Genomic DNA, 15,201 nt, shown 5'->3' with positions numbered 1-15,201 from the left:
TAACAACCCTTTTAATTAGGTAGCACTTTTTCACAGATGAGGAAACTTATTCAACAAGAGAGAAAATAATTTGCCAAATGTCACATATAGTCAATGGAGAGCTGAGATTTCGACCAAGGAAGCCTTGATCTCTAGCCTTCTCTTTTAATCACCACACTAGGCACAAAGGCCTTAAGGTAAAAAGTGGTTAGTGATTTCCAAAGACACTAGTTCTGTAAGATGTTAATAAGTTTCAGGCAGAAAGTACAAGGCGAAGATAAAGCTGCATGTTAAAATATATTTGGGTAATGATTAGTTAAAAACCTAATTGAGTTGGAAAGTTTTGATTTTTTTTGTTTTCTTCTTCATTTTTTATTGACATCACATAGCCTTTAATTCTATTTTTCATAAAGCAGCTCACAAAGCCAGAGCAGCATTCCATATACCCCCCCACACTCACAAAATTATTCTGGAAAGTGCTGATCCTTGTAGCAGTGAATTTGAAATCCTGGTGTGGCAATAATTTTCTTTATTAATCTTGGAAGCCCCACTACCATTGCCTACGTTTTTTTCTTCTCAGTATGCTGGAAAATGACAAGGACACAGTAATCCACATTAACAAGTGCCTGATGCCTGATTCTTCCCATGCCCATGTGGCTATAAACTCAGGTAACTTACAAATGAAATATTTTAGGGCTGGGCGCGGTGGCTCATGCCTGTAATCCCAGCACTTTGGGAGGCTGAGGCAGGCAGATCACCTGAGGTTGGGAGTTTGAGACCAGCCTGACCAACATGGAGAAACCCCATCTCTACTAAAAATACCAAATTAGCCGGGTGTGGTGGCACATGCCTGTAATCCCAGCTACTAGGGAGGCTGAGGCAGGAGAATCATTTGAACCCAGGAGGCAGAGGTTGTGGTGAGCCAAGATCGTGCCATTGCACTCCAGCATGGGCAACAAGAGTGTAACTCCGTCTCAAAAAAAAAAAAAAAAAAAAAAAGAAATATTTAGGGCTCATTAAGACCAGCATAATTTGAGTCCAACCAACCCAAACACACACCTATCTAATCTTGTTATAAAATCAACATTTTGCTAATGTTATAAAATGACTTCCTCAGGAATGGGTTCATATTAGAGTTCTGAAACATTTATTTGCTTTCTACAAACATAATAGTTTAGCTCAGTGGAATACTCACTGGTCTATTTCTTTAAATAGTTATGGTCAAAGGAGTACACGGTGATTTTGCTTTCATTCTATAACTTTTATTCTATAGATAATATCCATTAATTCCCATTATTTTTTCCTAGAAGCATTTTATATGAAGATAGCAAAGAAATAACTTTCTTCTAATATTCCTAATCTACTTAAGATTACAGAAATGAGGCAATTACACTGAAGGAACATATTTTTCAGTTATGACAATCTCACAGTCACTGTAAATCTTGTCAATTGTTTATTGAACACATAAGGTCCTCTTGCCTCAATTTTCAAAATATATTCAGAATCTGACCACTGCTTACCACATTCACTGCTGCTCCTGGGTCTGTCTGCTACCTTCTCTTGGTACACTGGTACAATAACTTCCTAACAGATCTCCCTGCTCAAAATCTTGCCTCCTTATAGATGATTTTCCACGCAGGACTCACAGAAAGCTTTAATAAAAGGAAGATTAAATCCCATCATTTCTGTGCTCCTGTCTCTCCAGGTTTCTCATTACATTTAAAACACAAACTCACTCTGGTATTCAGAGACCTTACAGAATCTGGATCTGGTCTCTCTAGGCCATTTCCTAATGCTTCCCTTTTCTCACGAGCTGCAGACAGCTCAACCATCTTGTGTTCCTTGTTCACAATAAATATGTGCTTATCCTAGGGCTCTACACCGAACTAAGCCAGGTTCACATCAGACTTACTTTCTGTCTCCTAATCTTGATGGATTTTTATTCTAATACTGATTACCTAAAGTTATTTATTTAGGTTATTCACCCCAATTTTGTGTTTCCGGATGACAGAAACTGTCAATCTTGCTGCCACCTTTAGCACCAGAATCAAGAATAGTACCTGACCCATAGTAGGTGCTTAAAGAATACATTTAGGATTAGGACAGACAAATGGATGAAAGAGCATTCTCTCTCTCTGTCTGTCTGTCACTCTCTCTCTCTCTCACACACACACACACACACACACACACACATCTCCTCTTTGGAGAATCTGCTGTAGAACACACCCTTTTTTTGCTCTCTGTGATGTCATTTATCGCTGTGAGTTTTCTCACTAGTTATGAGTTAGTGCTTTGTTAATTTTCTCACTAAGGACCTGATCTAAATATTATTCTCTTTTGTATTTAAATTGTGATGATAGACCTTTATGTAGAGTATTTAAAGGCTTAAAACAAAACTCTTCTTAAGTAGTAGAATTGCCTTTTTTTTTTTTTTTTTTCTTTTGAGACGGTATTTTGCTGTTGTCGCCCGGGCTGGAGTAGTGCAGTGGCACGATCTTGGCTCACTGCAACCTCTGCCTCGGGTTCAAGCAATTCTCCTGCCTCAGCCTCCCGAGTAGCTGGGATTACAGGCGCCCACCACCACATCCGGCTAATTTTTTGTATTTTTAGTAGAGACAGGGTTTTACCATGTTGGGCAGGCTGGTCTCAAACTCCTGACCTCAGGCAATCCGCCCAGCTCGGCCTCCCAAAGCACTGGGATTACAGGGGTGAGCCACTGCGCCCACCTGTAGAATTGCCTTTCTAACATCAGTCTTACTGAAGTCCTCCCTAATACATAGTTATTTAGATGCTACTTTCTTTCTATTATAGCACTTTGGATGACTGTTCACTAGATGATAATAACTGTGACTTATGTTTGCCTTACTCATATTGCTTGGTTCAAGCTATCTACTCACTGACATGGGTGGATGGGTGAGGATTGGAAGAGCGCAGGGAAAGATGGTGAGTAGAAAACACTAGCACACTGACACAATGGAAAGCAGTTTAGCTGCAGGATTTGCTTCCCTGTGTTATTCATTGAGCACAGCTCTGTCAGTACCCTCATTGCTACTGGCTAGTGGTAGTACTTTAGAACACTAGGGCTAGGGAGAAGTAGGCAACAAAGGAACCCCAAAGAATTAATAAGTCTGGGTCCTTTTTGTTATTGTGTCTTAATCACAGAGCAAGCCACGTATGGACCATTCATGAATTTATTCTTCACAGAAAGCTTCTGTAGGATAATTTTTAAAATCATGAAATTTATTGGTGGTCAAAAGGTCCAGTTTCAGGTACCAACCCTGTCACTTACTACTTGGGTACACACCATCTTTGCCTGAGTTTTCCGATTTGAGAAATGGAGATATCAATATTAATTTCTTCTTATAAACAGAGAATGAGCAGAATTGTAGTGAAAGCTGTTGTGAGACTCAAATTAGACAATATTTGTCAGAGATCTACTCACACATTTAAAATTCTCCAGGAAGTATAGCATCGATTTTCAGATGCTGAAACAATGCAATGTAACAGAGTAACAAAATAAAATGACATTATAGTAAAGAAGAATGACTGAGCTGGAATAATTTAGCTATTAAAATTTTACTCCCAGAGATAGCTGTAAGGTTTATGTTGTGATCATAATAGTCTGCTATATTATATTGGTCAGTTCCTTTAAGTTTTGAACTGATGCTGATATGCAAACAAAATTTAAAAGACAATGCATTCTCACTTGAGTCAGCATAAGTTTTCAACATAAAGCATACAACTGATGATTACAAAACAGATTTATAGATTAAATTTAAAATTTTCCACTGGCATACTCGAGGTAATTACCTTGTTTCCTATCTACTTAGGCTTTAAAATGAAAGATAGGACTTTTTTGGTAGCCCTAAATTACTTATTTTTTTGTAGTTGTTTCAATACTCAAATTGTGAATTGAATGAAAACAAAAGGAAGAAAATACATATTTATGTGTTTGAGTAACTGTGTATAGATTCTTGCATTTAATCCTTGAAACTATTCTATGGGAATATTTTATTCTAAAGTCTAACGTTAAAAAACTGTAACGGACCCACTGCCACCCAGCTAACAAATGATAAAACAAAGATTTTAACTTGGATTTGTTGAAACCAATATTGATTCCCTTGCCACTATAACAGCCTTTGTTCTTCAACATATAAAGCGATTTTACTGAGCTTTGAGACTGCATTTTTTATGGATGTATGCCTTCCTATTATTCTGCTACTAGGGAACAGCAAGAGTTCTATTTGTCATAATCAGACTTACTGTAACTGTTACCACCTGTTCCAGAAAGCTGTTGTCTTTTTTGTGTGTGTGAAAATCTGTTTTTCTTAACTCTTTGATCTTTTTAGATTTTAAGACATTATCAATTATAGGAAGCATCATCAAATTAATAAGAGCTTTTAGGAAAAATAGGTTACTGCCATGATTTCAGAAATGTTACAATGTGGGAGAAAGTCATCTTAAAAAGAGGAAATATGATATAATATTTGGTATTGTAATTTAGTGCTATTGCTTAAACTTTTTTTAATTTGAAATTTAATTGATGTTCTGGGCATATGTGCAATAAATGTCTCATCACCACATAGGGAGGATTTCATAAAAATAAGGATCTGTGCCCTTGAGAACAACCAAAACACATTAGTAGGTTTCATTTGTGTTTCAGAAGATCTCACTGATGGCAGAATAATTAGCTTCATTAACCAAAATGCAATATGGCTGTCTCCATTGTTGCTCTCAGATGTTGACTGATGCTAATACTAACTCTAAAAAGCTTTTTAAATTCTACTGTTATGATACAAATAACTCCTAGCAAGAAAGAAAAAAATATCTGTGAGGGAGAGAGGACTACCACTACCTAGTTAAAATAGATAACACATTTTACATTTCCTTCATACTATAGTTTTTCACTGTTTGTCCTTATATTTATATTGTTTTACAAAGTTACATTCAGAAGGAAAATTATATTTCAATTGAAATGTGTGAGAATAGCCTAAAACAGCTTTTTAACTTAAGATTATAGTTTAAGCATTTCTGTACATTGTCAGTCTGCAAAGCAATTTAATGGATGCAAAATATTCCCATATATAAGCATACCATTCATTTATTATTTAATTTAACAATTACTAAGAGATTACAATGCAATTAACAATGAACTAAATATCAGGATATAGTGATGAACAAAACAGTCACTGCACTTATAGCACTTATAGTTAGGAGAAGATAGATATAACATTTATACATATAAATGTATACATTCAAAGCCAGATGTTGATGTATATGTACATATATAGCATATATGTTTTATATGGGTGTGTGTGTTATCATTTGATGTCAGGTGCTGATAAAAACAATACAAAATAATAAAGCATTGTGAGCAGAGGGAGAACTATGGAGACTGTATTTTAGAAGTAATGGTCAAACAGTGATTCTCTGATGAGGTGACAAGTGAACAGAACCCTGGTTAAAACAGAGATTGAGCATTATCTGCAGAGAGACAAGCAAGTGCAAAAACCCCACAGTGAGAACATACTTTACATCAAGTAACCTGGTACAGCTGGATTGGAGGGCATGAGGGTAGAGCTGTAGGAGCTGGACAGGGAATGATAGTAAGGAGCTAGATGATGCATATGCCCAGTGGGCTGCTGTATGGACTATGGCTTTACCTGGAGATGCAGAATTATTAGAAGGTTTGAATAGAGATTTAATATCAATTTTCTTGGGTTTTTAAAAGGGCCACCCTGGCTATCATGTGGTAGGAGCAAAAGATGGATACAGGAAGATCATTTTGGAGAATCGAATGGACTTCTGTTCATTTAATTAACTATAATCAGATGTTGATAAATGATCAGCTTTGAGCTATAATTTAAAGACAGTTTAGACAGGATTTGGGCATTTAAATCCAGTTAGACATTCAATAAACATTTATTGAATGGTAACTATGTGTCAGACCCTGTTCTAGATGTTAAGGAGAAAGCAGTCAACAAACAAGACAACAAAAGTGGGAAAAAATGTACACATACACACACACACACACACACACACACATATATATATATATATACACACACACACACATACATATACATATATATAGGCCAGGCCAGGCTCACAAAAAATACCTTAGTGAGGGGAACAAATAATGAACAAAGACAAATAAGTAAAAACACATTACATGTTAGTGGTATGTGCTAAAGAGTGATATGTACTAAAGAGTTAATGCTTCATGCTAAGTTAAAAGCATTTGGTGAAGGATTTGATGTAGGGTACAAGAGAAAATGAGGAGTCAAGATCACTCCTAGGGTTTTAGCCTGTGTAACTAGAATAAACTTGTTTATTAAGATGGCAATAGTTTCTACGTTTTATTATTCATAGGCTTAAAGGAACATTCCTGCTAACACAGATTTTCTTTCTTTTAGATTATAATTTTACAATGCATTTCCAGTTGTGCTCTGTTTTGCTCTTAAAACATATTGAAGGACGCGCCTCCATGACCCAAACACTTCCCACCGGTCTTCACTTTCAACATTAGAGATCAAATTTCAACATGAGACCTGGACCAAACAAACCATATCCAAGCCATAGCAATATCTTTGTATATCATTCATCAGGACAATGATTTAAAACTATCTGCATACTGTAATATTATGTGTTCTCTTAGTTAATTTACTTGAATTTTTCTACTTCTGTTATATATTTCTTTTTTCATTTTTATTCTGTTAATACATATTTATTGAAAAATTTTCTTTGCTTTCCAACTTTTAGGTTCAAGAGGTATATGTGCATGTTTGTTACATGGGTAAATTGCATGTCATAGAGGTTTGGTGTACAGATAGTTTTTTCACCCAGATATTATGCTGACTTCCCCAATATACCAAAAAAGAAAAAGAAAAAGAAAGCAGGGGGCGGGGTGGGGGGTGGGCGGAAGGAAGGAAGGGAGGAAGGAAGGGAGGGCAGAAAAAAAAGAAAACAAATGTGAAGGAATTTAGAAAATAAAATGATTAGCTCTAGTCAGCGCTGTAGGGTAGGGAAAAAAAGGTCTGAAAAACTTCATTAATGTGGTGGTATTTGGCAAATGTTCAAAATTGATTTAGCTTTCCTCCAGCAAGATGATGCTGTGTATTTCTTTTCCAGAAATAGATGAGTTATAGGAATTAAAGAAAAAAGTAAACAAAAAAATCTCTGCCTAGAAAACTAAATTGTGAGTGGAATAGGAGCAGGAAATGAGTAATGAACTTCTATAGGTTTAATTTCTTGTGTTCCATGGAAAATAAAATAATTAATGTAAATTGTCATTTTATCTTTTATAAGCATTAAATTCATATTTAGATATTTTTAGAGTTTAGAGGACTCTTAGAGACTTGGGAAAAGGAAATTGCATGCTAAGGAAGTGGCAGATTTAGAATGAGAAATGACATCTTGTGATCCGCAAGCCAGTGCCTGCTCCCCAACAGCACATGCCGTTTGCCGATTGCTGTTTAACCAAACCAGGATTTCTTGCTTCTCTAATAACCAATGGGGAAAATGATGGAGAGACAGAGAGAAAGACAGGGACAGAGAGAGAGAGTGAGCAAGTGAGCGAGCACCCTCGAGAGTGCCTGCGGGGGGGGGGGGGAAGGAAGGAAAGGGGGAGGGAGAAAGGATTGGCAAGGAAATAAAAAAACAAAACACTCTATGCCTTACAAACTGGCAGTCAATGGTAGGGTTTTGGTAGCTGCTCCAAGAATATAACTCCAAAATTTCAGTTTCTTTCACGCTTAGGTAACAGTTCAATGCAAATCCAGATTGTGCATTTTAAAATTTTCTGTGTTGATCATTCTTCCTCCAGTTTACCTGTGTGTCTAACTGCCTCACTCTTTATATCTTTGCTCAAATATTACTATGTTCTTTACTAAAATGACACCCCCCACTCCTTTCACACCTTCATCCTTCCTATCTACAGTATTTTTCTCAAATGCACCGACCACAAGACATACTTAATATTTTACTTATTTTAAAATTGCATTTCTTCTCTTACTTGAATGTTCTGTGAAGGCAGAATTGTGTTTGCCACTCTAATGTCAACTTGTAAAAGAGTATCTTGCATATCAGGGTTGTTTAATAAACAAAAGTTGAATGAATACAATGTAACTTACCTAAATATGGGGGAAACATTATATTCACAAGCATCTGCTTTGGAGTCAGATCAGAATTTGTTTCAGTTTTAGATGTACCTCTTACTAGTTTAGTGACTTTGGCATGTTCCATGTTCCTTTTTTGCTTATTATTAAATGTAGGAAGAAATTATACCCACTTTATAAAGTTGTCATCAGAATGAAAGAAAATAATACAGGTAAAGTTTCTGGCTTATTGCATGCACTTAGCAAATGTTAACCATCAACAAGTTAGGTATGGTTAATAGGTCTAAGTGTAACCACTAAAAGCTTAGAGCTTCTTAACATATCTGGCTATTAACTGCATCCTAAGACATAATATGACCTATACAATTTTAGTTTATACCACTAAGAACCTGATACTATTAGCTGCCCACGATGTAACATATTATGTTTTAATAGTTTTTAACCATTATTTATAAAGGAATGGATATACTATAAACAAAATTGTTTTTCTTCTGTACAATAAGTTAATTGACTGAAATCTTGAAAGCACTGAAGTTTTCCATGTCAAAATTCATGTTTAATAGATATCAACTGATCTAATAAAATAACTCTAAGATGTTTTGATATCTTTGAAAAGGCTAAATATATGGCAATCTTTTTTAATTTGAAGAGATATTTATATCACATGGAATATAAATTTAGTGAAGTGTGTCAAGAATTCTTGGTCATATAGACACCATAGAGGTTTCCTATTTTATGCTATTTTACATTAATTACAGCTTATTCATTGTTCATATACATCCTTATATGTAACTGATATTATAGCATTTTATTCTTTGGCTATTCCACTAGTAACCATCATTTTTCAGTGTTCTCTGTTCTTTCCTGACAGGTGTTTCAATCCCCTGATTTTATATTTCTTGTAATGTTTATTAAGATATTTTCTACTATTTCTCAGACTTTTTGCACCCTTCAAATTTTTCCAGCTTTTAAGAAAACAGACTCTCAAGATCAATGCAGTTTTTAATTAAGCAAATAAATGCTTGTACGGTTCTTACAAATGTCACTATCTTCAAGTTCAAAACAAATATGATTTTTTCAAAATTTCAAGTTCAAAACAAATGATACGATTTTATTTTCAAAAATTTGAAGTACATTGAATAGCATAGATGCATTTAATTCTTCTGAAAGTCACTATCAGTGTCAGCATTAGTAAATAATAGGCAGGCTTTCATGTGATTACTTTTACGTGCTTATTTATTGAATGTATGGATTATTTGAAAATTATGCCACACAAATTTTATATATTTTCTAGTATATATATATATAGGCTAAACTTTGGGAAAACATGAAAGAGGAGAGATTAGTATATTTAATGAAAAAAAGAGAAAAATGATAGAAATGGATATAACTTTCTCTTTCTCTTTTATAGCCCTAGGAAAAGATAAGGATTACACGGATGAATCAGAACACGCTACTTACGACCGATCTCGTCTCATTAATGACTTTGTTATCAAAGATAAATCTGAATTCAAGACAAAATTATCTAAGGTAATGAGAACTAAATTATCAATAAGTCATTTTTAGAGCATCATTTTTAAAACCTTACAATATTCATCTAAGAACTCAGAAGTAAAAAGTTGTATATAGAGATGATATTCATATTTGTCATATTGATTCATCATATTTCTCAAAGAGAATGTTTAAAACAATCTGAAATGTAAAATTATTCATTAATAGTCTCTTTAAGGCTTTATTTCTTCATCTTTCTTAGCATGACTTAATGAGAACATGGATTTTAATACCACATCAACCAAGATTTAAATTCCATTTCTACTACCCAGTTGTAATAACTTGATAAGGCTAATTAAACTCACTGAGAATTGTTTTTCCCATCTTGAAATATGCGTCTGGTTGTCTGCTTGACAAGATTATTGGAAGACAAAATGAGATAACCATGTAAGTGTCTGGTGCACAGCAAAAGATTGAGAATACCTTATTGAAATTATAGTTCACCAATACAAAAATGAGGTAGAGTTCAATTTTAAAAACTCTTGGCTCCAACAATCCTGCCATCCCTCAAACAAAATGCTTTCATGGACTCTGCAAAGCATGGGAGTGTTCCCATCAGATACCAAAGACAAAATGGATGCTGCTTCTTTTCATCATTGCAAATGTAACTGATCCATATTTCCCTTTTGATGATTTTCATGACAAATCCTGGCACAGGATAAGCTCACTTTTTTTTTCATTTTTTGTATTGATGAAAAAGGAAATGCCTTTGTAAAAAAGATAGTTGGATATTAAGTGCAGTTTAACACAAGGAATGACTTAGGTTTCAATTTTCACTGCATGGCTAATAATCACATTCTTGAATACAATTTTCTCTGTGATATTTGATTTTGTATTTCTTGGATTAATTTTGCAAATATCTTTATTAGTCACCCACCAGTGTGTTAGTAAATAAATATGGCAGAGACTAAATATTACTGTCATGAGACCAAACTAATACATAGATGCAGGGATAACTGTGCCAAATTTCTTTATTACTGTTTGTTTGGTTTTATTAAATTAGATCACTATTATGGGCCAATAATTATCTTTGCAAATCAGGTGTTTATCTTTCTATGGTTACTAAATCTGCCTCCCTGTGTCTGTCTGATAAATATAATGGATGTTTAGAGTCTCTACTATCTGTAAAGCACTGTTCCAAATGAACTGAGAGTAGGAGTTATAAGAGAAATTAAGATGTTGTTTCTTAATGTGCATATAGCACTGACTGGAAGACAAACACAATATGCTGAAATAATTAGAAAATGAACTATGATTAAATAAAGTTTGTATTATCTGCTTTTCTAGAATTACCACATCATCAATGATATCCCCCATTTTATTTCTTCTCAACAGTAGCAATTTCCCAAGTTCCACTTTGACTAGACTTGAACTTTAGGATATCAAAGATTTAAAAAAGTTGGACCTGCATGCATGTTATGATTGTAACATTAACAATAAGAGAATGGTGTATGACTATGATAACAGACCACAATATGTCAATCCAAGATATCCTATTCCAATGCCCTACTAAATCTACCTGATTACATACCCTTCTCCTATTATACTTCCACTGAAACTGTAGAAGAACATCATGACACACTGGAGTGACTTGTTCTTCTAGCTTCTATTAAAATGTGTCCACTTTTATCCATTTTATAGTTTTGAGTGCAGCACAAATTCCATTTGAGCAATAACCAAAATGTTTAAATGCCATTTTGGTAGTCTACTTGTAAAGTTTATCTACAAGTGAAGAGCAAAATTACCTACTTAGACAATGTTCCTTTGTGTACATTTGTCACAGGAAACCTCAAAAAAGCAATAACCTAAATTTTCATTGTTTGGGTGTCTGTATACCCTGTGTGCTTTATAAATTTGTCGGCCTTTCTCTTATTATACCCCACCATTAAAAAGTGTGTGTGTGTGTGTGTGTGTGTGTGAATTAAAGCATATATATTTTAAGTGAGATCTTATGACATTGACAATTTTTATTCATTTGTGTCCTATAAATAGAAACTTCCTATGGTTCAAATGAACCTATTTAGATAGAATATAGATAGATAGATAGATAAATTATATGGCTGAAGATGTGTGCCTTACAGCATCATTCATATGTGACAATTGTACTTGTTGTAATCTGCATTGTGCATATTATGCAATGTAACCAATATTTTATTTCTACACAAAAGTTACTCATTTGCAAAGAAATCATTTTAGTGATGACAAAACAAATTTATGAGGCGTCAACAGAAAGGGGGCACAAACTTGAAGGGGGGAAAGTAACTCCTAATACAAACTACATAGTGAGTAATGACAAGTATTAAATTACAGAAAACAAAGCTTTCTAACAAGCTTGCCATCAGCTATACACTAAAATAATAGGAAGTAACCCCAAGTCCTGCAACCTGATGTCTTACATTGAATTTATGAGGAAACACTGTTGAGTTGTGAAACTTAAAAACAAAGAAATACAGAAAAACATCTGCCTAATTTACTAGGAGTTGTATAAATTGACTGTATATATGTTTAAACATTTGGTTTATCAATCATTGTGCAAACATTTTCTGAGTTGAATTGGGGTAGTGAATTTTAATTTTTGTCAGGTACATATGCACTGTTTGTAATAATTTTGTAAGCTAATGTATTTATGAGTAACTATAGTTTGCTTTAGAATGAATCTTCAGAAAAATGCATTGTATCTTTAGAATATCTTGCTTCAAATCATAAGTTTTTAGCATGTTATTTCTACTGAAATTATTCAAAACTTTACAGATCAAAAGGATCTATAATTTTGATATCTACTATGACGAAGGGACACTGATAAATAAGATATTTTATTTATTGTGAAATTATAATGCACAAAGCTTGGTATGGTACTTTAGGACCAATATGGCAAACAGAAAATAGCTTTTGCTATCCAAGTACTAACTGGGATGCAGTTTAGGAATTCAGACATGCGTATCAATTGGGAAATCCATGAGATTCCAGAAATTAGAAGCAGCACTAAACATGATTTAAATCTGTATTTAGTTAGCCTCAAGCTTTACAATCAAGTCATATTTAAATATTTCACAGGCATTGTGGTAGATATAAAATAGGCCGCAATTTTTCTTTCCTATATCCACTCTATTTTCTATTTTATTTTATTATTATTATACTTTAAGTTTTAGGGTACATGTGCACAATGTGCAGGTTAGTTACATATGTATACATGTGCCATGCTGGTGTGCTGCACCCATTAACTCGTCATTTAGCATTAGGTATATCTCCTAAAGCTATCCCTCCCCACTCCCCCCACCCCACAACAGTCCCCAGAGTGTGATGTTCCCCTTCCTGTGTCCATGTGTTCTCATTGTTCAATTCCCATCTATGAGTGAGAATATGCAGTGTTTCGTTTTTTGTTCTTGTGATAGTTTACTGAGAATGATGATTTCCAATTTCATCCATGTCCCTACAAAGGACATGAACTCATCATTTTTTATGGCTGCATAGTATTCCATGGTGTATATGTGCCACATTTTCTTAATCCAGTCTATCATTGATGGACATTTGGGTTGGTTCCAAGTCTTTGCTATTGTGAATAGTGCCGCAATAAACATACGTGTGCATGTGTCTTTATAGCAGCATGATTTATAGTCCTTTGGGTATATACCCAGTAATGGGATGGCTGGGTCAAATGGTGTTTCTAGTTCTAGATCCCTGAGGAATTGCCACACTGACTTCCACAAGGGTTGAATTAGTTTACAGTCCCACCAAGAGTGTAAAAGTGTTCCTATTTCTCCACATCCTCTCCAGCACCTGTTGTTTCCTGACTTTTTAATGATTGCCATTCTAACTGGTGTGAGATGGTATCTCATTGTGGTTTTGATTTGCATTTCTCTGATGGCCAGTGATGGTGAGCATTTTTTTCATGTGTTTTTTGGCTGCATAAATGTCTTCTTTTGAGAAGTGTCTGTTCATGTCCTTCACCCACTTTTTGATGGGGTTGTTTGTTTTTTTCTTGTAAACTTGATTGAGTTCATTGTAGATTCTGGATATTAGCCCTTTGTCAGATGAGTAGGTTGTGAAAATTTTCTCCCATTTTGTAGGTTGCCTGTTCACTCTGATGGTAGTTTCTTTTGCTGTGCAGAAGCTCTTTAGGTTAATTAGATCTCATTTGTCAATTTTGGCTTCTGTTGCCATTGCTTTTGGTGTTTTAGACATGAAGTCCTTGCCCCGTGCCTATGTCCTGAATGGTAATGCCTAGGTTTTCTTCTAGGGTTTTTATGGTTTTAGGTCTAACGTTTAAGTCTTTAATCCATCTTGAATTAATTTTTGTATAAGGTGTAAGGAAGGGATCCAGTTTCAGCTTTCTACATATGGCTAGCCAGTTTTCCCAGCACCATTTATTAAAAAGGGAATCCTTTCCCCATTGCTTGTTTTTCTCAGGTTTGTCAAAGATCAGATAGTTATAGACATACAGCGTTATTTCTGAGGGCTCTGTTCTCTTCCATTGATCTATATCTCAGTTTTGGTACCAGTGCCATGCTGTTTTGGTTACTGTAGCCTTGTAGTATAGTTTGAAGACAGGTAGAGTGATGCCTCCAGCTTTGTTCTTTGGGCTTAGGATTGACTTAGCGATGCAGGCTCTTTTTTGGTTCCATACGAACTTTAAAGTAGTTTTTTCTAATTCTGTGAAGAAAGTCATTGGTAGCTTGATGGGGATGGCATTGAATCTATAAATTACCTTGGGCAGTATGGCCACTTTCACGATATTGATTCTTCCTACCCATGAGCATGGAATGTTCTTCCATTTCTTTGTATCCTCTTTTATTTCATTGAGCAGTGGTTACTAGTTCTCCTTGAAGAGGTCTTTCACAGCCCTTGTAAGTTGGATTCCTAGGTATTTTATTCTCTTTGAAGTAATTGTGAATGGGAGTTCACTCATGATTTGGCTCTCTGTTTGTCTGTTATTGGTGTATAAGAATGCTTGTGATTTTTGTACATTCATTTTGTATCCTGAGACTTTGCTGAAGTTGCTTATCAGCTTAAGGAGATTCTGGGCTGAGACAATGGGGTTTTCTAGATATACTATCATGTCATCTGCAAACGGGGACAATTTGACTTCTTCTTTTCCAAATTGAATACCCTTTATTTCCTTCTCCTGCCTAATTGCCCTGGCCAGAACTTCCAACACTGTTGAATAGGAGTGGTGAGAGAGGGCATCCCTGTCTTGTGCCAGTTTTCAAAGGGAATGCTTCCAATTTTTGCCCATTTGGTATGATACTGGCTGTGGGTTTGTCATAGATAGCTCCTTATTTTGAGATATGTCCCATCAATACCTAACTTATTGAGAGTTTTTAGCATAAAGGGTTGTCGAATTTTGTCAAAGGCCTTTTCTGCATTTATTAAGATAATCATGTGGTTTTTGTCTTTGGTTCTGTTTATATGCTGGATTACATTTATTGATTTGTGTATATTGAACCAGCCTTGCATCCCAGGGATGAAGCCCACTTGATCATGGTGGATAAGCTTTTTGATGTCCTGCTGGATTCGGTTTGCCAGTATTTTATTGAGGATTTTTGCATCAATGTTC

The 15,201-nt window shown here is 35.0% G+C and overlaps 1 protein-coding gene across 5 annotated transcripts in view; it reads left to right on the top strand.

The window, feature by feature from the left end:
* The window catches only part of ANO3 (anoctamin 3), a 469,771-nt gene that overhangs the window by 259,039 nt on the left and 195,531 nt on the right, over window positions 1-15,201 (top strand). For all 5 annotated transcript variants that reach the window (XM_063728504.1, XM_024255829.3, XM_063728505.1 and 2 more), the window contains one exon: window positions 9,508-9,626. In XM_063728504.1, the coding sequence (XP_063584574.1) occupies window positions 9,508-9,626 (119 nt within the window). The remainder of the gene's footprint in view (window positions 1-9,507; window positions 9,627-15,201) is intronic.

This window comes from Pongo abelii, chromosome 9 (genome assembly GCF_028885655.2).
Source record: "Pongo abelii isolate AG06213 chromosome 9, NHGRI_mPonAbe1-v2.0_pri, whole genome shotgun sequence".
NCBI lineage: Eukaryota > Metazoa > Chordata > Mammalia > Primates > Hominidae > Pongo > Pongo abelii.
Note: the sequence above shows the minus strand (reverse complement) of the source record. Positions and strands in the feature narration are given on the sequence as shown.